Here is a 21769-nt window from a genome sequence, read left to right as displayed (position 1 = left end):
CCTCCCCAGGAGTGGTCGACCAACAAAGATCACTCCAAGAGCAAGGTGTGTAATCATCAGCAAGGTCACAAAGGACCCCAGGGTAACTTCTAAGCAACTGAAGGCCTCTCTCACATTGGCTAATGTTAATGTTCATGAGTCCACCATCAGGAGAACACTGAACAACAATGGTGTGCATGGCAGGGTTGCAAGGAGAAAGCCACTGCTCTCCAAACAGAACATTGCTGCACGTTTGCAGTTTGCTAAAGATCACGTGGACAAGCCAGAAGGGTGTTGGAAAATGTTTTGTGGACGGATGAGACCAAAATAGAATTTTTGGTTTAAATGAGAAGCGTTATGTTTGGAGAAAGGAAAACACTGCATTCCAGCATAAGAACCTTATCCCATTTGTGAAACATGGTGGTGGTAGTATCATGGTTTGGGCCTGTTTTGCTGCATCTGGGCCAGGACGGCTTGCCATCATTGATGGAACAATGAATTCTGAATTATACCAGTGATTTCTAAAGGAAAATTTCAGGACATCTGTCCATGAACTGAGTCTCAAGATAAGCCGGGTCATGCAGCAAGACAACAATCCTAAGCACACAGGTCGTTCTACCAAAGAATGGTTAAAGAAGAATAAAGTAAATGTTTTGGAATGGCCAAGTCAAAGTCCTGACCTTAATCCAATCGAAATGTTGTGGAAGGACCTGAAGCGAGCAGTTCATGTGAGAAAACCCACCAACATCCCGGAGTTGAAGCTGTTCTGTACAGAGGAATGGGCTAAAATTCCTCCAAGCCGGTGTGCAGGACTGATCAACAGTTACTGGAAATGTTTAGTTCCAGTTATTGCTGCACAAGGGGATCACAGTAGATACTGAAAGCAAAGGTTCACATACTTTTGCCACTCACAGATATGTAATATTGGATAATTTTCCTCAATAAATAAATGACCAAGTATAATATTTTTGTCTCAATTGTTTAACTGGGTTCTCTATATCTACTTTTAGGACTTGTGTGAAAATCTGATGACGTTTTAGGTCATATTTATGCAGAAATATAGAAAATTCTAAAGGGTTCACAAACTTTCAAGCACCACTGTATGCCATCTCACTCTCTCAGATTTTCTAGCTATAATCTCCTTGCTGTTCTTCGCACTAGACTTTCTATCCTGGGTGGCAGGTCCTTCAGTGCCATGGTCCCCAAGCTCTGGAATTCCCTTCCTCAACCCCTTTGTGACTACTCTTCTCTTCCTTTCTTCAAATATCATCTCAAAACCTGTTTCATGAACATTTCTCCACCAATGTGTAAACTCCCCACTCTTTAGCAACTCCTTTTTTTGTGTGTGTTTTCTCTGACCTATATAAAATGACCTTGAATTTGAGAAAGGTGCTATATAAATTTATTATTATTATAAAAGGTGCCACACTGTATACTGAAGCCACATGGGTGATACTCTCCCTCGTAGGGTGTTGGAGTGTATATGCCAGTACGCTGCCAGAAAAACAAGGCTAGAGCCTGAGATACAAAATTCCAGAAGTGGTGTGGCATGGTGTACTGGAACCCTTCTGCTGCATCCACTGCTTGGCAAAGTTTTCTGTCAGAGATGCGGTAGGAGGCAAATGCAAGCGCAGAAGTAATGTTTATTAGCAATTGTGAAGCACTCAGGCTAACAATCCAAAATTGGCAGGCTATAATCAATAACGAAGAACAAGCAATGGGTCGGCCGAGGCACAGAATATCACGGGCAAAAAGAACAACGGAAATTAGGAACAGGCACAGGAATCAGAAAACCAGGAAATCTAGCACGGAGAAATAAGGCTCAGTAATGCGCACTGACATGGTGTAATACTTTGCACTGAACGTGTGTTTTCTCAGTCTTTAAATGCACACGCTGATGCCTCTTGATCATGTGCAGGTGAGCCTCATTAACAGCGCATGTGCGAGAGTCCACTCGGCATGCACGCAGTCCAGAGCATGCCCAATTAGTCCTTCAGGTGTGTGCACCAAGGTGCTCAGGACTGACAGTACAAAATCAATATTCAGGAAAGGCCTAGTCTTTGATGAGCAAAGGTGTGGCTTTGGAAGAAGAGGATGCTTGTCCCCTCTGTACCCAATAGAGAACGTGCGGAGAATTTTGAAATGAAAAATATGACAATGATGACCCCGTACTGTTGCACACCTTAAGATCTGTTTGCAGCAAGAATGGGAAAAAATAACACCTGAAACGTTTCAGCACTTGGTGTCTTCAGTCCCTAAACATCTTAAATGTTGTGAGAAGGAATGGGAACATTACAAAGTGGTAAATGCTTTACTGTTCCAACCTTTTTTTTTTTAATGTGTTAAATCAAACCTGTAAAATTATATATATATATATATATATATATATATATATATATATATATATATATATATATGCAAGAAGGTCTGCAAACCTCAATGAGTTACACCGGTTCTATCATGAGTAAAAGGCAGAAAGTGCCAGCTAAGAGAAACTTGTGGAAGGCTTGATTAAAGTTCAAGCAATCAAAGGCAATGCCACCAAATACTAACAAAGTATGTTTGATCCACTGAAAATCTGATATGGTTTAAAAAAAAATCTGTCTCTTCACTAATACTTTGAAGGGACATCTTGTATACATCTTACAGACACACTAATAGACTTCATCTAGGAACTGTATACTAATGGAAATGTGCAGAGTTGTAAAAAATTTAGTTGGACTGTCTTGAGCTTAGGTGTATGTAAACTTTTGTCTACAATGTAGAAAACTGAAGGTCTAAGAACAATAGCTTTTCAAAGTTTAATACCCTGCACATTCTCTTTAGACTCAGTGGTCTTAAGGGGTTTAAGAGGATCCAAACTGAATGAAGACTAACAAAATGTATTACATTACAGGCATTTAGCAGACACACTTATTCAGAGTGATGTGCAACATACCTAGAGCAGCCTGAAGAGCAGTTGGGGGTTAGGTGCCTTGCTCAAGGGCACTTCAGCCATTCCTGCTGGTCCAGGGAATTGAACTGGTGTCCTTTTGGGCCCAAAGCTGCTTCTCTAACCATTTGTCCATGGCTTCCCCAGCTGACAGTTTTAATTCTTTATAGATTATATAGTACATATATACAGAAAGTTGATATGCATAGAATTACATTATAAATGCAACCCTATCATCATCTCAGATGACCCCATGAGGTTGAGAACCTATAGCCTGTATCATAGGCTCCTGAGCTGATGGAGTAAAGTTAGGCTAATATGTGGAGACAGTCAGTGAGAGTCAAGTGTTGTGTGTTCAGGGTGTGGGGGTGAGCGGCAGGATGAGTCCGTGCTCCACTCTGACCAGCAGCACAGCATCTCCTCCAGCCTGCAGTCCCTGCTCCACTCTCCCTGCTGGAGCTCCAGAACACGCCGTCAGCAGCCCCACCTCCACGCTGGAAAGCAGAGACAGTGGCATCATTGGTGAGTTACACATCCACCTAATGAACAGCTGTGTGTGACTGAGAAACATGGACAGTTTGCCTGATAATGTTGATTTATGTTGAGCTTGTGAATATGTATGGCTGAGTACATCAGTGCTCACTATCTGTCCTCATGGATATCTACCATTCATAAAGATACTATGATGCATGAATAACAGGATGATTTTATGGATACATCCGAACTGAAACAAAGCTACAATTAAAAAAAAAATTTGTTCAAATGTAATATACATTTTCCCCCCTCATTTTCACTTTTATCTCATTTCTTACCTCAAATATGTCTTGTGTTTATACGCCCCATGCATGTGTGCTGGCCTGGAAAACCGTACCCGTAGAAAAAAATATATTTCCTAATGTATAAGGCAAGGCAAGGCAAGTTTATTTATATAGCACATTTCATACACAATAGCAGTTCAATGTGCTTTACAGAAGTAAAAACAAAAACAGTAAACAATAGAGAAATAAAATTACATAAAATAATTTTATTTTTATTCTAAAACAATTAATTAAAAGAATTAAAAGAAAAGAAAATAAGAATTAAACAATAGTAAAAATAAAATAATAACATGAAGTAGTAGTTCAAATAGGATGAGAAGAAAAAAAACCCAGCAGAATAGAATAAAGAATAAAATAGGATAAAGTTAAAGTAAATTTAAAACATGCAGAGAAGTAAAGATTATAAGAATGTAAAGAAGACAGTAATGTACAGTACTGTGCAAAAGTCTTCAGCACATGTAAAGAAATACCATGGCGAAGTTAATCAGCATATTATGCAGGAGTACATCAAAGTGACATGTATTTATAAATGAAAAATCATGTACGTGTCCTATTTAATTTTGATAATCGGTATGGGGTTAATGAAAGCAGGCCATTAGAATCATAAGGAATTACTAGAACTTTGTGTTTTCATTAGTATAGTGATGCATTTTCCATGACAATGCCATAAAATCAAGCCTTGCTTCAGAAAAGATTAATCACAGGCAAAAAATTGTGTACATCTTTTTTTTATTAACTTTACCATCAGTACTTAAATTAACAAAGAAATAATGTAAATCTTTACAAATAAATAAGTACATACAGTACTGTGTAGAAGCGTTGGGCACATGCAAAGAAATGCTGTATGTCAGGGTGCAGGCACTTATAGATGCAAACGCAGGGTAGAGCTAGCCTGGGAAATCCCATGCTGCTTTGCACAATCGTTCCGATCTGAAAAGACAGCATGGAAACTATGGTCTAAAGGCTCGCCTGAGTTAGGGAGCCAATCAGAGAGTGGGGAGGGGTGGAAAGACGGTGATGCGTACTACTCGACAAACGGAAGCTTGTAGTTTATTTGGGACTGTTTACGGATCACATTTAACATGGCGGCAAGCGATACGAACCAAACTTTCGATCAAGCTTTAGACACTGTTCTGAATAGTTTAGAGCGAAAGTTTGTTTTAAAAAAAGAACAGCGTTTGGCGTTACAGTCTTTCTTCGCCTCTTCGTCTTCTTCGTCGCTCTAACTACGTCACCGGGTACAACTGCCATGATTGGCCATGGGCTATGTATACGCCAAATGATAGACATTCGCAATGTCCAATAAACGGCCGTTGACAATCGTAAACCACACCTCCCCTACGAGAAATTCAATAGGCGGATTCCAGACCATATTTCACTTGTGATATGGTCTGGTGTTAACCAGACTAGGGGAGAGCAGGTATGTCGCAAATTGTCAACAAATCCAAATCAGGATGTTGCAGTCAGGGACAAGCAAGGGTCGGTAGATCAGCAAATGGGATATCAGAGGGCAGGCAAGGAAACGGATTCAGGAAATAAATGCAAAAAGAGTCTAAATTTGAGTTGCCAAGTAGAAAGCCAGAAGGCTCAGTAAGGTCAGGTACTGGGACACAGAATAACACTTCATAATGTGTGCTTGTGACTGCTGAGCTTATATAGGGGAGTGATTGCAAACTAACAAGAGACAGGTGTACTTGTTAATACTCTGGAGATGAGGGGCACTGTGGTGTTTGGGAATTGTAGTCCAGAGCGGCCATGTTTGGAGGCTGCACCGAACTCAGGTTTTCATGTGCTGTTACTGACACTGTAGACCAAAAATGGCTTAAAAATAATAATATGAAATGTTTCAGCATAAAAAAACCTAATATAAAACAGCAGTAAGCCATAATAAATGAAACAAAGTCAATATTTGGTGTGAGATGACCCTTTGCTTTAAAAAAAAAAAAGTAGTCTCAGGTGAGTATAGTTTTATAAGGAAATGAGCTGTAGGTTTTACTTAGCATCTTGCAGAACCAGGCACAGTTCTTCTGGACACTGTCACACTTGCTTCTTAATTTCGCACCAAAACCCAGTAGCCTTCATTGTTTCTTTTTTAATCTGAAAAGTGGTCTCTTATGTTTGAACCCCATTTTAAATTCATTACTAAGAATGCTTTCTTTCACCTCTGCAATATTGCACGTCTCCGCCCTCTTCTCTTGGAAACTGATGCCAAAATGTTGGTCAATGCGTTTATCTTTTCTCGTCTTGACTATTGCAATTCTCTCTTTTATGGTCTCCCTGCTACATTGCTCAATCGCCTGCAGTACATCCAAAACTCAGCAGCTAGAGTCCTCACACTCACCAAGCGCACTGCTCACATTACTCCTGTTTTACAGCACCTGCATTGGTTGCCAGTTATCTCTCGGATTAAATACAAAATCTTGCTTTTAACCTATAAAGCTCTTCATGGTTTCACCCCTTCCTATCTCTGTGAGCTAATTCATTTGTACTGTCCCTCCCGCTCCCTCAGATCTTCTGTCTGTGGACTTCTGACTGTTCCACGTTTTAAACTGGCATCTATGGGTGGCAGATCATTCAGTGTTGCTGCTCCTAAACTTTAGAACTCATTACCACAATCGTTTCATGACTGTTCCACTCTCTCTTCCTTCAAAGCTAACTTCAAAAACTTTCCTCTTTACCTCACACTACTCGTTCTAGTGTGGCCTTTTTTTTTGGTAACTCCTGTGTAAAGCGTCCTTGGGTTTGTGAAAGGCGCTATATAAATTGAAATAATAATAATAATAATAATAATAATTATTATTATTATTATTATTATTATTATTATTATGTAATATGCTGCTCTGATACAAACTTTTTTTTCTGTAACATTTGATTTTGTGTTGGAAAATTAATGTTTGGAACTCTAAAATGTTTTTGTACTGACTGGATAATGTAGAGGTCATAAAATAGAAATCAAGAACAAAGTTTGTATGAAAAAATAGGGTGCCTAAGACTTTTGTACAGTACTGTATATTTAACAATTATTCCATGAAATTGAGTCGTACATGAGGTGAGAGCTGACAAGGCGTGTAATGCTCATTCTATCCACATTCACTGAAAAAAAGGCCACACTAGAACGAGTTAAGAAACAGAGCATTTTTATTTTTTGCAAATTCGATAAAGAAAAACTTTATACTAAACATCCAACAAAATAATTTCTGCTTAGAATGTAAACAAACTGGTGAAATGACGGTAGCAATTTCTGAAAAATGCTATAATTCTTGAAAAATAAAAGATGCATTTTATCCATAAAATATTTTTGTTCCATATTTTGTTGCCTTTTTTGTATGGGGGGGGGGGTGGATTGTTTGAGTAGAGTTTTTATTTCATTCTCAGAATCAGCAACACACTTTGCCATTTTGTTTTTCTGTACTCATGGTATATAAGCTGATATCTTAGTAGACACACACACACACACACACACACACACACACACACAGTGGTGCTTGAAAGTTTGTGAACCCTTAAGAATTTTATATATTTCTGCATAAGTATGACCTAAAACATCAGATTTTCACACAAGTCCTAAAAGTAGATAAAGAGAACCCAGTTAAACAAATGAGACAAAAATATTATACTTGGTCATTTATTTATTGAGGAAAATGATCCAATATTACATATCTGTGAGTGGCAAAAGTATGTGAACCTTTGCTTTCAGTATCTGGTGTGACCCCCTTGTGCAGCAATAACTGCAACTAAATGTTTCCGGTAACTGTTGATCAGTCCTGCACACCACCTTGGAAGAATTTTAGCCCATTCCTCGGTATAGAACAGCTTCAACTCTGGGATGTTGGTGGGTTTTCTCACATGAACTGTTTGCACAACATTTCGATTGGATTAAGGTCAGGACTTTGACTTTATTCTTCTTTAACCATTCTTTGGTAGAATGACTTGTATGCTTAGGGTCGTTGTCTTGCTGCATGACCCACCTTCTCTTGAGATTCAGTTCATGGACAGATGTCCTGACATTTTCCTTTAGAATTTGCTGGTATAAATCAGAATTAATTGTTTCATCAATGATGGCAGGCCATCCTGGCCCAGATGCAGCAAAACAGGCCCAAACCATGATACTGCCACCACCATGTTTCACAGATGGGATAAGGTTCTTGAATGCTGGAATGCAGTGTTTTCCTTTCTCCAAACATGACGCTTCTCATTTAAACCAAAAAGTTCTATTTTGGTCTCATCCATCCACAAAAATTTTTTTTTTCCAATAGCCTTCTGGCTTGTGCATGTGATCTATAGCAAACTACAGACGAGCAGCAATATTCTTTTTGGAGAGCAGTGGCTTTCTCCTTGCAACCCTGCCATGCACACCATTGTTGTTCAGTGTTCTCCTGATGGTGGACTCATGAACATTAGCCAATGTGAAAGAGGCCTTCAGTTGCTTAGAATTTACCCTGGGGTCCTTTGTGACCTCGCCGACTATTACACGCCTTACTCTTTTACTCTTGGAGTGATCTCTGTTGGTCAACCACTTCTGGGGAGGGTAACAATGGTCTTGAATTTCCTCCATTTGTACACAATCTGACTGTGGATTGGTGGAGTCCAAACCCTTTAGAGATGGTTTTGTAACCTTTTCCAGCCTGATGAGCATCAGCAACGTTTTTTCTGTGGTCCTCAGAAATCTCCTTCATTCATGTCATGATACACTTCCACAAACATGTGTTGTGAAGATCAGACTTTGATAGATCCCTGTTCTTTAAATAAAACACGGTGCCCACTCACACCTGATTGCCATCCCATTGATTGAAAACATCTGACTCTAATTTCACCTTCAAATTAACTGCTAATCCTAGAAGTTCACATACTTTTGCCTCTCAAAGATATGTAATATTGGATCATTTTCCTCAATAAATAAATGACCAAGTATAATATTTTTGTCTCATTTGTTTAACTGGCTTCTCTTTGTCTACTTTTAGGACTTGTGTGAAAATCTGATGATGTTTTAGGTCATATTTATGCAGAAATATAGAAAGTTCTAAAGGGTTCACAAACTTTCAAGCACCACTGTATGCATGCATGCATGCATATAATCCACATCAGGTTTGACGATTGGGATCCCCCCTATGCTGTCTGGCCTGTCTGGCTGGCCGGCGATCTTCGAGGTTGTGTTCTGAGAGCGCTTTTCCCCGACAGATGTTGGAACACCAGGACTTTCTGTCAAGGGCAATATCATGCCAGTCTTTGTTGAAGCTGAAAGCCTTCAAGTCGTCCTTTACACAGTTTTTCCAGCATTTCTTCGGTCGACCCCTTGGCTTTGAACCCTGTGCTAGCTCACCAAAGAGAAGTTGCTTCGGCATCCGGGTGTCATCCATTCTGCAGACATGGCCCAACCAGCGGAGTCTTTTGCCTCGAATGATCATCTCTACGGAGGTTAATTTTGCATGTCTGAGGACCTCAGTGTTCGTGATGTGATGCCACTACTTGATGTTGAGCAAGCGACATAAGGACCATTGATGGAACACCTCTAAAATGTGGAACTGCTTGGCGAGTGTTGGCCAGGTTTCGCTTCTGTAGTGCTGGAAGAATGATGGAGTTATAGACCTTCAGCTTAGTTGAAATGGACAGGCCATCCCTGCTCCAGCATCTAGAGTCAAGGGAGCGGAAGGCGAATGCAGCACGATTTGTCCATTTCCTGATTTCAGGCATTAGGTCGGCATCATCTGCTAGTTCTCCTCTAAGGTAGGTAAAGCTATGTGCTCTCTTCAACTGGAAGTTGTCAAGCAGAATCAAGGGTGGTTCAGAGCACTGAGCATGCATGACTTCCATTTTGGGCTTACTGATGTTGAAGCCCCACGATTTGCACGAGTCGTGCAATGCTGTGGCTGCATTTTGAAGAGAGTCTTGTGTGGAAGTGCATAGTTACTGTATCGTCAACATGTAGAAAGTCACTAAGCCTTGATGTTGTAGTGGACTTAGACTTGAGGCAGCGCAGGTTGAACAGCTTGCCATCCATCTTGGGTCATATGTCCAGGCCAAAGGCTGGCATTGACTTGTGAACATGATGAAGAACATAGGAGAACAACAGGGAAGAATAGGAGTGGTGCCAAGATACATCCCTGCCTCAGACCGCTGGTAACCTCGAAGGGGTCTGTTAATTCCCCACTGATGCGGACTTTGGCGTGCAAGCTTCTGATCATGTTAATGATTTTGGGCAGAATGCCGATCTTGAGTAGGATGTTCCACATGAGTTCTGCCTATGCTGTCGAAAGCTTTGACAAGGTTGATAAAGATGACATGGAGCTGCTGGTTCTGTTCGCAACACTTTTCCAGCATTTGACACATACAGGACATCATGTCATTTGAGTGGCCACTTCTGAAACTGCATTGTGCCTCAGGAATGTGTGTCTTGATGATGGGCCAGATGCAGTTCAGGATCACATGAGCGTACAGCCTCCCGACGACTGAGAAAAGTGTGATGCCTCTGAAATTGCTGCAGGTGAAATGGCAGTTCTTCTTGAAAAGTGATACAATGCATTCATCTCTAAGGTCTTGTGGCACTCGTTCTTCATCCCAAATCACAAGCAGAAACTTGTGCAGCTCATTCACAACATGCTGCCCTTTGGCTTTAAGGACCTCTGCAGGGATCGAGTCTGGGCCTGGGGCCTTGCCGTTGGAGAGGTGCTGCAGGGCTTCTGTGACCTCAAGGGTTGTTAGTGGTTCTTCGAGGTCAATGAGGATTTCTTCCTTTGGGATGTCATCCAGGACTGAAAGGTCAGCAGCATTTGGCTGGTTAAGGAGGGTTTGGTTCGCGAGATAGGATGCCAGCTTTTTCCGTAAGATGATTGCCGTTTACATCGTCAATGGGATTGAGACTAGATGTATGTCACTGAGAAACCAGTTTCATGGCCTTGAAATTCTTGGCATCGTGTCTCTCAGCATTTGCTTCCACCTCTCTAGCACAGTCAAGCCACCACTGATTTTGCATTCACCATAGTTCTCTTTGGCAACTATTCCTTGGTGTTCTGTAGCATTGATGATTGGTTGGCAAGTTATCATGGAGGACTGCCTGGAAGCTGCTGTGCTTCTCTTCCAGTAAGTTGCTGATAGCCTGATTATTCTCATCAAACGAGTCACGGTGGTGCCGCTTTTGCAGCCCTAAGGTCTCCAAGGCTGAGGAATACAGAGTGTCATGGAAAGACACCCAGTGGTCCTCGAGACTAGAAGTTGTGATGCTTTCCAACCTGGAAGCTATGGTGTCGCCAAGCTGCTGACTTACTTCTGGGACCTGAAGACACATGGTGTTGAGGGTGTTTAGGTCCAGATCGTCACTGGCTTTGGGTTATAGGAAACTATCCTTCCATTCATTATCAGCAACACACTCTGCCATTTTGTTTTTCTGTACTCATGGTATATAAGCTGATATCTTAGTAGTAGCAATCAGAGCATGTGATTGCTCATGTCCAGTGAATGTGAATAGAAAAAAAAATTATATTTGCATGTATCCTTAACACAAGTAACATTCTAGCATTTTAAAGTTCCATTATCCCCAAAAGTGAAAAGGGATCAAATTGTATTTAAAGGAACAGTCCACCGTACTTCCATAATGAAATATGCTCTTATCTGAATTGAGACGAGCTGCTCCATACCTCTCTGAGCTTTGCGCAACCTCCCAGTCAGTCAGACGCAGTCAGATGCGCTGTCACTCCTTTTAGCAATGTAGCTAGGCTCAGCATGGCCAATGGTATTTTTTGGGGCTGTAGTTAGATGCGACCAAACTCTTCCACGTTTTTCCTGTTTACATAGGTTTATATGACCAGTGACATGAAACAAGTTCAGTTACACAAATTGAAACGTAGCGATTTTCTATGCTATGGAAAGTCCGCACTATAATGACAGGCGTACTAACACCTTCTGTGCGCTTTGGCAGCGCATTGATACGGAGCTCAGATATCAATGCGCTGCCGAAGCACATTGACATGGTTTTCGAGCAGGTGGGAGAGTACAGACCTGACATGTTTGAGATGACTGTTTTCATCTGGGGAGTAGATTAGGATGTCATCAATGTAGGCAATCATAAATTTCCCCAGCGTGTCCCTTAAGACATTGTTTATCAGGCACTGGAAGATGCTTGATGCCAAAGAAAGGCCAAAAAGCATGACCAAGTATTCAGAATGGCCGGCAGTGGTGCTAAAAGCCATCTTCCATTTGTCCCCCTCTCAAATTCCGACCAGGCTATAGGCACTGTGAAGGTCTAGTTTCAAGAAGATCCTAGCTGAGCATAGCTGTTCCAAGGCAGAAAGCACCAGCGGGAGCGGATATGGGTATTTAACACTGATTTGATTCAAGCCCCAGTAATCAATACAAGGCCGGAGACCTCCTCCCTTCTTTTCCACAAAGAAGAAGCCTGCTGAAGCTGGTGAGGTAGATGGTCTGATGTAACCTTGTTTCAGTGCCTCTTGTATGTATTCTTCCACAGCAGATTGTTCCATTAGGGACAATGGATAAATATGGTTGCGAGGAGGAGTCGTGCCTGGGAGGAGGTCAATGGCACAGTCATAGGAACGGTGAGGTGGTAAGCCACATGCTTTACCTTTGCTGAATACCTCTTTCAGGTCAAGATAACAGGCAGGAACATTGTTTAGGCAGAGGGCTCTCCACGGAGGTGGATGAAATGCCTAACTGAGGAAGTTGCAGACAAGTTTGAAAACATGCCGGTGACCATTGTATGATGTCTTTTCTCTGCCAGGAGATTAAAGGGTCATGGATTTGAAGCCAGGGGTACCCTAGGATGATGATGTGATGAGCAGTTTGGATGATGAACAAAGAAATGTGCTCAGAATGGAGGGCCCCCACCTGAATCTGGAGAAGAGCTGTGCGAACGGTGATCAGTCCATTCCCAATGGGACCCTCATCGATGATCTTTATTTTGAGAGGTCTCTGTAAAGTGTCTGTGGACAGGTTGAATCTCTGGATGATCGAGCAGTTGATGAAATTTCCTTCTGCCCCTGAGTCTATAAATGCAGAGAGGACATGGGTCGAGTCTGGCAGCTTCAATAGCACTGGTAATTTAAAGGATTCTGTTTTAGAGCTGATTACAGAACTCATCGGGCTGGGTGGACTGCTAACTTAATGGGCCGGAACTCCTCGAGGAGGATGGACAGGGCATTTCTCAATTAGAACACTGGGTTCACCACAGTAAAAGCATAGGCCCTCTTGCTGTCTTCTTTCTCTTTCTGATCATTGCAGCCATGCATGAAACCCCCCCGGGAGTCGGCGTGTTTGTGGCAGGAGCGGGAGAAGTTGGTGGTAGCAGTGAGGGTCTGTTCATGATTAAGTGGTCTAGACAAATTGCTAAGCCGATGAGGGAGTCTAGGGGCGCATGCTCATCACAGTAAGCCAATTTGCTTAGCACTTCTGGACGCAACCCTTGGCAAAATGTGGCTTTTAATGCAGGTTCATTCCAACCACTACCAGCAGCCAATGTGCGAAAGTCCAGGGCGTACTCTGCGACTCTTCTACTCCCTTGTTTGATTGACAAGAGACTCTCTCCAACCTCTGTTCCCTCAGGTTCATGATCAAACGTTCACTTGAAAAGTTCCAAGAAATGATCGTAGGACGTGGTGTTTACGACCATGCTCCCACACAGCGCTGGCCCACTGTAGAGCTTTGGCCGTGAGTAAAGTGAGGAATTTAGCAATCTTCTGTTCGTCAGAAGCCCCGGAGAGCAAGGAGAAATACAGGGAGAATTGGAGAAGAAATCCCTTATAGTGTGCTACCTCACCCGAGAACTTTTCCGATAGAGGAATAAGCTGAGCTGCGAATGATATTTAAAAAAACTGGAAGTCAGAAACGCGAGTGTCAATTTCAGTTCAATTAATTGGGTTTATTGGATGTGGCTCACACAGTTTTTTCAAGGTTGGCCTTGAAAGCTGTGAATATTAATCAAAATAATAATTTATATTCTTTCATATCAACACTAGTAGGCCCTACTTAGAAATACAAAGACCTACAGAGCACAAAGAGGGAAATATTATTTTGAAATAATATTATTAGAAATATTATTTTGTTATGTTTTATTTTGATAGAGAATGGTAGATGTGAATGACATCCAATACTTATTTATGCATATTTTATAATTATACACTACCGTTCAAAAGTTTGGGGTCACTTTGAAATTTCCTTATTTTTGAAAGAAAAGCACTGTTCTTTTCAATGAAGATCATATTAAACTAATCAGAAATACACTCTATACATTGCTAATGTGGTAAATGACTATTCTAGCTAAATTCTACTAAATGTCTGGTTTTTGGTGCAGTATCTACATAGGTATATAGAGGCCCATTTCCAGCAACTATCACTCCAGTGTTCTAATGGTACAATGTGTTTGCTCATTGCCTCAGAAGGCTAATGGATGATTAGAAAACCCTTGTACAATCATGTTAGCACAGCTGAAAACAGTTTAGCCCTTTAGAGAAGCTATAAAACTGACCTTCCTTTGAGCAGATTGAGTTTCTGGAGCATCACATTTGTGGGGTTGATTAAATGCTCAAAATGGCAAGAAAAATGTCTTGACTATATTTTCTATTCATTTTACAACTTATGGTGGTAAATAAAAGTGTGACTTTTCATGGAAAACACGGTGACCCCAAACTTTTGAACGGTAGTGTATTTGTAATTTGTAATTGTAAATAACATTGATTTCTCCTTTTTTATGATGTATAAATGAGAGTTAAGATCAGTTTTATATTGCACAAATACAACCCCAATTCCAAAAAAGTTAGGACGCTGTGTACACTGTAAATAAGAACAAAATGTGATCATTTGCAAATCACGGAAACCCTATATTTCAATGAAAATGGTACAAAGACAGCATATCAAATTTTGAAACTGAGAAATTTTATTATTTTTGAAAATTATATGCTCATTTTGGGGTGGCACGGTGGTGTAGTGGTTAGCGCTGTCGCCTCACAGCAAGAAGGTCCGGGTTCGAGCCCCGTGGCCAGCGAGGGCCTTTCTGTGCGGAGTTTGCATGTTCTCCCCGTGTCCGCGTGGGTTTCCTCCGGGTGCTCCAGTTTCCCCCACAGTCCAAAGACATGCAGGTTAGGTTAACTGGTGACTCTAAATTGACCGTAGGTGTGAATGTGAGTGTGAATGGTTGTCTGTGTCTATGTGTCAGCCCTATGATGACCTGGCGACTTGTCCAGGGTGTACCCCGCCTTTCGCCCATAGTCAGCTGGGATAGGCTCCAGCTTGCCTGCGACCCTGTAGAAGGATAAAGCGGCTAGAGATAATGAGATGAGAATGAGATGCTCATTTTGAATTTGATATCAGCAACACATTTCAGAAAAGTTGGGACAGGGGCATGTTTACCACTGTGTTGTATCACCTCTACTTTTAACAACACTCTGTAAATGTTTGGGAACTGAGGAGACCAATTTCCATAGTTTTGAAAGAGAAATGTTGTCCCATTCTTGCCTGATATACAGTTTCAGTTGCTCAACAGTTTGGGGTCTACTTTGTTGTATTTTGAGCTTCATAATGCACCAAATCCTTTAAATGGGAGACAGGCCTGGACTACAGGCAGGACAGTTTAACACCTGGACTCTTTTACTACAGAGCCATGCAGTTTTAATATGTGCAGAAAGCAATTTGGCATTGTCTTGCTGAAAGAAGGAAGGCCTTCCCTGAAAAAGATTTAGTCTGGATGGCAGCATATTGCTCTGAAACGTGTATATATCATTCAGCATTAATGATGCCTTCCCAGATGTACAAGCTACCCATGTCATGTGCACTAATGCACCCTCATACCATCACAAATGCTGGCTTTTGAACTGTGCACTGATAACAAGCCGGATGGTCCCTTTCCTCTTTAGCCTGGAGGATGTGGTGTCCATGATTTCTAAAAAGAATTTCTAGTTTTGATTCGTCAGACCTCGGGACAGTTTTCCACTTCGCCTCAGTCCATCATAAAAGAGCTCGGGCCCAGAGAAGGTGGCGGTGTTTCTGGATATTGTTTATATCTGGTTTTAACTTGCATTTGTGGATGCAGTAATGAACTGTTTTCACAGATGATGGTTTTCTGAAGTGTTCCTGAGCCCATACAGTGATTTCCACTAGAGACACTTGTCTACTTTTAATGCAGTGTCTCCTGAGGGCCTGAAGATCACAGGCATCCAATGTCAGTTTTCAGCCTTGTCTCTTGCATACAGAGATTTCTCCAGATTCTCTGAATCTTTTAATGATATTATGTACCATATGATGTGAAATTCTTTGCAATTTTACATTGAGGAACGTTATTCGTAAACTGTTGCACTGTTCACCCATTCAGTCTTTCACAGAGCGGTGAACTCCTCCCCATCTTTACTTCTGAGAGACTCCGCTTCTCTGGGATGCTCTTTTTATACCCAATCATGTTACTGACCTGTTGCCAATTCACCAAATTGCACAACTTTTTCAGTCTTTTGTTGCCCCATCCCAACTTTTTTGAAACGTGTTGCTGACGTCAAATTCAAAATGAGCATATATTTTTCAAAAAATAATAAAATTTCTCAGTTTCAACATTTGATATTTCGTCTTTGTACTATTTTCAATGAAATACAGGGTTTCCATGATTTGCAAATCTTCACATTCTGTTTTTAGTTATGTTTTACACAGCATCCCAACTTTTTTGGAATTGGGGTTGTAAAGCCATTTGATGAAACTTTGAAGAAGAGTGTACTGATTTAACATTTTACCTAATTAGCATATCCATCCATCCATCCATCCATTATCTGTAGCCACTTATCCTGTTCCACAGGGTCACAGGCAAGCTGGAGCCTATCCCAGTGGACTATGGGCGAGAGGTGGGGTACATCCTGGACAAGTGGCCAGGTCATCGCAGGGCTCTAATTAGCATAATTAATACTAATTAAATGCTAATTTCCATAATTTTTTTTTTACAATTTTTAAAAAAACTTTGTATTCAGTATACAACCAGCTCTGTGCCTGCCAATTTCTATGTAAATATCTTGAAAAGTAAAAAGGTTATTAAGATAAAAACCTTTGATCTCTGTCAGATACAAGGTAGGCAGAAGTAGAAGTTTAATAATAAAGTGCAAACACACACAAAAAGCAAACAGTCCAAATCGGCAGGCTAAATCCAAAACGTTAAACATGCAAAGGGTCGGGCGAGGCACAAACAGGATATCAGAGGCAAAGCAAGAATGAGAAACAGGCACAGGAAACAGGAAATCAGAAACATGGGTAGTAAGGCTCAGTAATGCGTACTGATGTAGTGCAATACTTTGCACTGATCATGCATCAGCAAAGTCCTTAAATAGATGCACATATAGCTCCTTAATTAAGTTCAGGTGCACGTCATTAACGGCGCACGTGCTGGAGTCCACTCGACGTGCACACAGCCCGGGGCATGCCTTCAGGTGCACGTGCCACAGCACACAGGACTGACAGGAAAACAACCCCCCCACCCCATCCCCAAAGAGCTCCCTCTGGGAGCAAAAATCCATCCTACTTGGCTCCAGTAAGGGCTCGGGTTCAGGCTCAGGACAAAACTTGGACTCCTGACCTGCACTGGTTTCGGGCTCTGGAGATGGCTCAGACTTGAGCTCTGGAGATGACTTAGGTTCTGGACTGGACTTGGGCTCGAGCTGTGGAGATGACTTAAACTCTGGATTGGACACAGACTCTGGAAATGACTTGGGCTCTGTGCAGGAAGCATGTTCAGACTCTGGACTTGACTTGGACCCTGGACTTGGCTCAGATCCAAGACTTACAGTGGACTCAAGCTCCGGGCTAGATTCGAGTTTTAGGCTGGACTCTGGCTCCAGCTCATGAGTTGACTTAGGTTTGAGCTCTGAATCTGGCTCAGACTCAGGGCTGGTAGTGTGTTCAAGCTGAGGGCTAGACTTGAGCTCTGGAGATGACTTGAGCTCTGGACTGGACTCTGGGTCCATCTCAGGAGATGACTCAGGTTGGAGTTCTGGAACTGGCTTGGACACAGGGCTGGAAGTGTGCTTGAGCTCTGGACTTAACTTGGGCTTTGGACTGGACTTGAGCACTGGGGATGGCTTGGGCTCAAGGCAGGAAGCAAGCTTTGACTCAGCCTCCTGGCTGTACTTGGGCTCAGTAAAGGACTCAAGCTCTGGAGACAACTCAGACCCTGGACTTGACTTGGACTGTGGACTGGACTTGACTTGGACTCAGAGCTGGACTCAGGCATGGGCTCGAACTCTGTCAGCACATTGCTTTGATCCTGGTTAGGATCTGGCGGTGGGACAACGATGACATCTTCATAGCCGGGTGGCAGCGGAACGATGCAGATGTTTTCATAGCCAGCTGAGGCAGAGGTCGCACCGTCATCCTCTAACACAGGTTCTGGAACAGGCTCAGGTTCTGGCACTGGCCTTGACTTTGGAATAGGCACTGGAGCTGGCACAGGCACCAACTCTGGCATTGGCTCTGATGCTCTAGCTGACACGGGCACGGGCTCTGGAGTAGACACTGACACAGGCTCTGACATTGGCTCTGACATTGGTGCTGGCACTGGTTCTGGAGTAGACACTGGCGCTGACTCTGACTCTGGCACTGGTTCTGGAGCTGACAGTGGCGCTGACTCTGACTTCGACTCTGGCACTGGTTCTGGAGCTGACACTGGCGCTAATTAGGCCCATTTTGGACGATGTTATCCTAATACACAATATTACTTCAGTTTTCTGACATTATATTGAAGCCATTTTTTCAGTCTTTGATTTCTAATATCTTAAGAATGGATAAACATTTTAATTCTGTAAGAAGTATGTTGTTCTACATTCAATTCTGAATTCAACGAGACCTGTTTCAAGCAATTTGGATTGAATTTGAATTTTCACCTAATATGCCTACCTATAGAAAAAAAAATCATCCCATCCCTGAAAGAACACATTAATATGGGATAATGTACAGCGAGCTGATCATTCAGGTGGTGCAGGTTAATGCAAGACCCTGGTGTGAAGTGGAGGGTTCTTGAATCACCCTGAAGGGGTTTATTTTGTGATAATGACTGGCTCACTATACATGATCCCACTTATTACACAGCTGCTCTACACCTTTGACTGAAGAACTCATGAAAGCTCAACATAAATGTTTTGCATAATTGCATACTAGCCTGTTTTCAATATTAAGACTTCAGTATTCATATGAATGTGAAAATTATTGTGTAGTCGCAAACTTTTCTGTTTTCAGTATATATTTGTTTTCATTTCAAATTCATGATTACTTAGTTGTACGCTATTGTTGCAGATACTCAGTCAAACCCTTCTGTTCCAGGTTAAACATCTTACTGTGATTTTTTTTTTTTTAAAGCAAATTTCTGCTTTACATTTCTTGTAAGAACAGCGTTACTCACATGTACATGCTCATGTGTGTGGATCTGTACTTGGCCTTGTAGCTCAGCAGACTGTCTTTATCCTTTATAAGTGACCATTCTGTTTTGCTTTCTCCACATCCCTTTCAGCCACCCTGACAAGTTACTCAGAGCCTGCGGATCGCAGTGCCAAGCATGGAGAGGGCACTCGTGCCAGCAGCCTCAAACTTTGGCACTCGCAGCGTGCCACACTCGACTCTGGCCTCTACCGCCTTGACGAAAACATGGCTGCCTCCACCCACAGCCTCAACAAGATTCCTGAGCCCAGCTCTACCCACCATTCCTGTCATCCCACCCCTCTGTACCTCATGCCACGCCCTAACTCTGTGGCAGGTAAGTCATATCTGGCACATTCATGGTATTTCCTAAGAGTGGGAGGATCTTAGCTGTCCATTAAATCAGGAGGTGGGTTACTAAATAGCAAGGAGTGATCTGGGAAAAGCTCATATTTTATTGTCTATTCAAGTAAAATGACAGTTCAGTTGAGATGAGAAGCAAGACCATATATAATTGTTTTGAATGAGAATTATTTATTTGAAAGCACATTTTGAATAAACAGTTGAAAAAAAAAACATTTTGCTTTTTTATATAATCAGTAGACTAGTACATAATTCAAGAATTTTGAATTTTGCCCAAGCAGTTTAAAGCATGACTAATCTGAAAATTAATGTGCAAGATTCTTTAAAAATATAGAAAGGTGTTAAGAGATAAATTAATGTACAAAATACTTAAATGCTATCTATCCCTCTACCTATCTACAGTGGTGCTTGAAAGTTTGTGAACCCTTTAGAATTTTCTATATTTCTGTTTAAATATGACCTAAAACATCATCAGATTTTCACACAAGTCCTAAAAGTAGAGAAAGAGAACCCAGTTAAACAAATGAGACAAAAATATTATACTTGGTCATTTATTTATTGAGGAAAATGATACAATATTACATATCTTTGAGAGGCAAAAGTATGTGAACCTCGAGGATTAGCAGTTAATTTGAAGGTGAAATTAGAGTCAGGTGTTTTCAATCAATGAGATGACAATCAAGTGTGAGTGGGCACCCTGTTTATTTAAAGAACAGGGATCTATCAAAGTCTGATCTTCACAACACATGTTTGTGGAAGTGTATCATGGCACGAACAAAGGAGATTTCTGAGGTCCTCAGAAAAAGCGTTGTTGATGCTCATCAGGCTGGAAAAGGTTACAAAACCATCTCTAAAGGGTTTGAACTCCACTAATCCACAGTCAGACAGATTGTGTACAAATGGAAGAAACTCAAGACCATTGTTACCCTCCCCAGGAGTGGTCGACCAACAAAGATCACTCCAAGGGCAAGGCGTGTAATAGTCAGCGAGGTCACAAAGGACCTGAGAGTAAATTCGAAGCAACTGAAGGCCTCTCCACATTGGCTAATGTTAATGCTCATGAGTCCACCATCAGGAGAACACTGAACAACAATGGTGTGCATGGCAGGGTTGCAAGGAGAAAGCCACTGCTCTCCAAAAAGAATATTGCTGTTTGTCTGCAGTTTGCTAAAGATCACGTGGACAAGCCATAAGGCTATTGGAAAAATGTTTCCTGGATGGATGAGACCAAAATGGAATTTTTTGGTTTAAATGAGAAGCGTCATGTTTGGAGAAAGGAAAACACTGCATTCCAGCATAAGAACCTTATGCCATCTGTGAAACATGGTGGTGGTAGTTTCGTGGTTTAGGCCTGTTTTGCTGCATCTGGGCCAGGACAGCTTGCCATCATTGATGGAACAATGAATTCTGAATTATACCAGCGACTTCTAAAAGAAAATGTCAGGATGTCTGTCCATGAACTGAATCTCAAGAGAAGGTGGGTCATGCAGCAAGACAACGACCCTTAGCACACAAGTCATTCTACAAAAGAATGTTTAAAGAAGAATAAAGTTAATGTTTTGGAATGGCCAAGTTAAAGTCCTGACCTTAATCCAATCGAAATGTTGTGGAAGGTTCTGAAGCGAGCAGTTCATGTGAGGAAACCCACCAACATCCCCAAGTTGAAGCTGTTCTGTATGGAGGAATGGGCTAAAATTCCTCCAAGCCGGTGTGCAGGACTGATCAACAGTTACTGGAAATGTTTAGTTGCAGTTATTCCTACACAAGGGGGTCACACCAGATACTGAAAATAAAGGTTCACATACTTTTGCCACTCATTTTCCTTTAGAATTCTCTGGTATAATTCAGAATTCATTGTTCCATCAATGATGGCAAGCCGTCCTGGCCCAGATGCAGCAAAACAGGCCCAAACCATGATACTACCACCACCATGTTTCACAGATGGGATAAGGTTCTTATGCTGGAATGCAGTTTTCCTTTCTCCAAACATGACGCTTCTCATTTAAACCAAAAAGTTCTATTTTGGTCTCATCCGTCCACAAAACATTTTTCCAGTAGCCTTCTGGCTTGTCCACGTGATCTTTAGCAAACTGCAGACGAGCAACAATGTTCTTTTTGGAGAGCAGTGGCTTTCTCCTTGCAACCCTGCCATGCACACCGTTGTTGTTCAGTGTTCTCCTGATGGTAGACTCATGAATATTAACATTAGCCTATGTGAGAGAGGCCTTCAGTTGCTTAGAAGTTACCCTGGGGTCCTTTGTGACCTCGTCGACTATTACACGCCTTGCTCTTGGAG

The 21769-nt window shown here is 41.8% G+C and overlaps 1 protein-coding gene across 1 annotated transcript in view; it reads left to right on the top strand.

Moving 5' to 3' along the window:
- The window catches only part of tanc2b (tetratricopeptide repeat, ankyrin repeat and coiled-coil containing 2b), a 626942-nt gene that overhangs the window by 506035 nt on the left and 99138 nt on the right, over window positions 1–21769 (top strand). Inside the window, exons 8-9 of the mRNA XM_060939453.1 lie at window positions 3271–3433; window positions 19205–19447. Of these exons, the coding sequence (XP_060795436.1) occupies window positions 3271–3433; window positions 19205–19447 (406 nt within the window). The remainder of the gene's footprint in view (window positions 1–3270; window positions 3434–19204; window positions 19448–21769) is intronic.

This window comes from Neoarius graeffei, chromosome 14 (assembly GCF_027579695.1).
Source record: "Neoarius graeffei isolate fNeoGra1 chromosome 14, fNeoGra1.pri, whole genome shotgun sequence".
Lineage (NCBI taxonomy): Eukaryota > Metazoa > Chordata > Actinopteri > Siluriformes > Ariidae > Neoarius > Neoarius graeffei.
The sequence above is the reverse complement of the archived record's forward strand: the minus strand, read 5'-3'. Positions and strand labels throughout refer to the sequence as shown.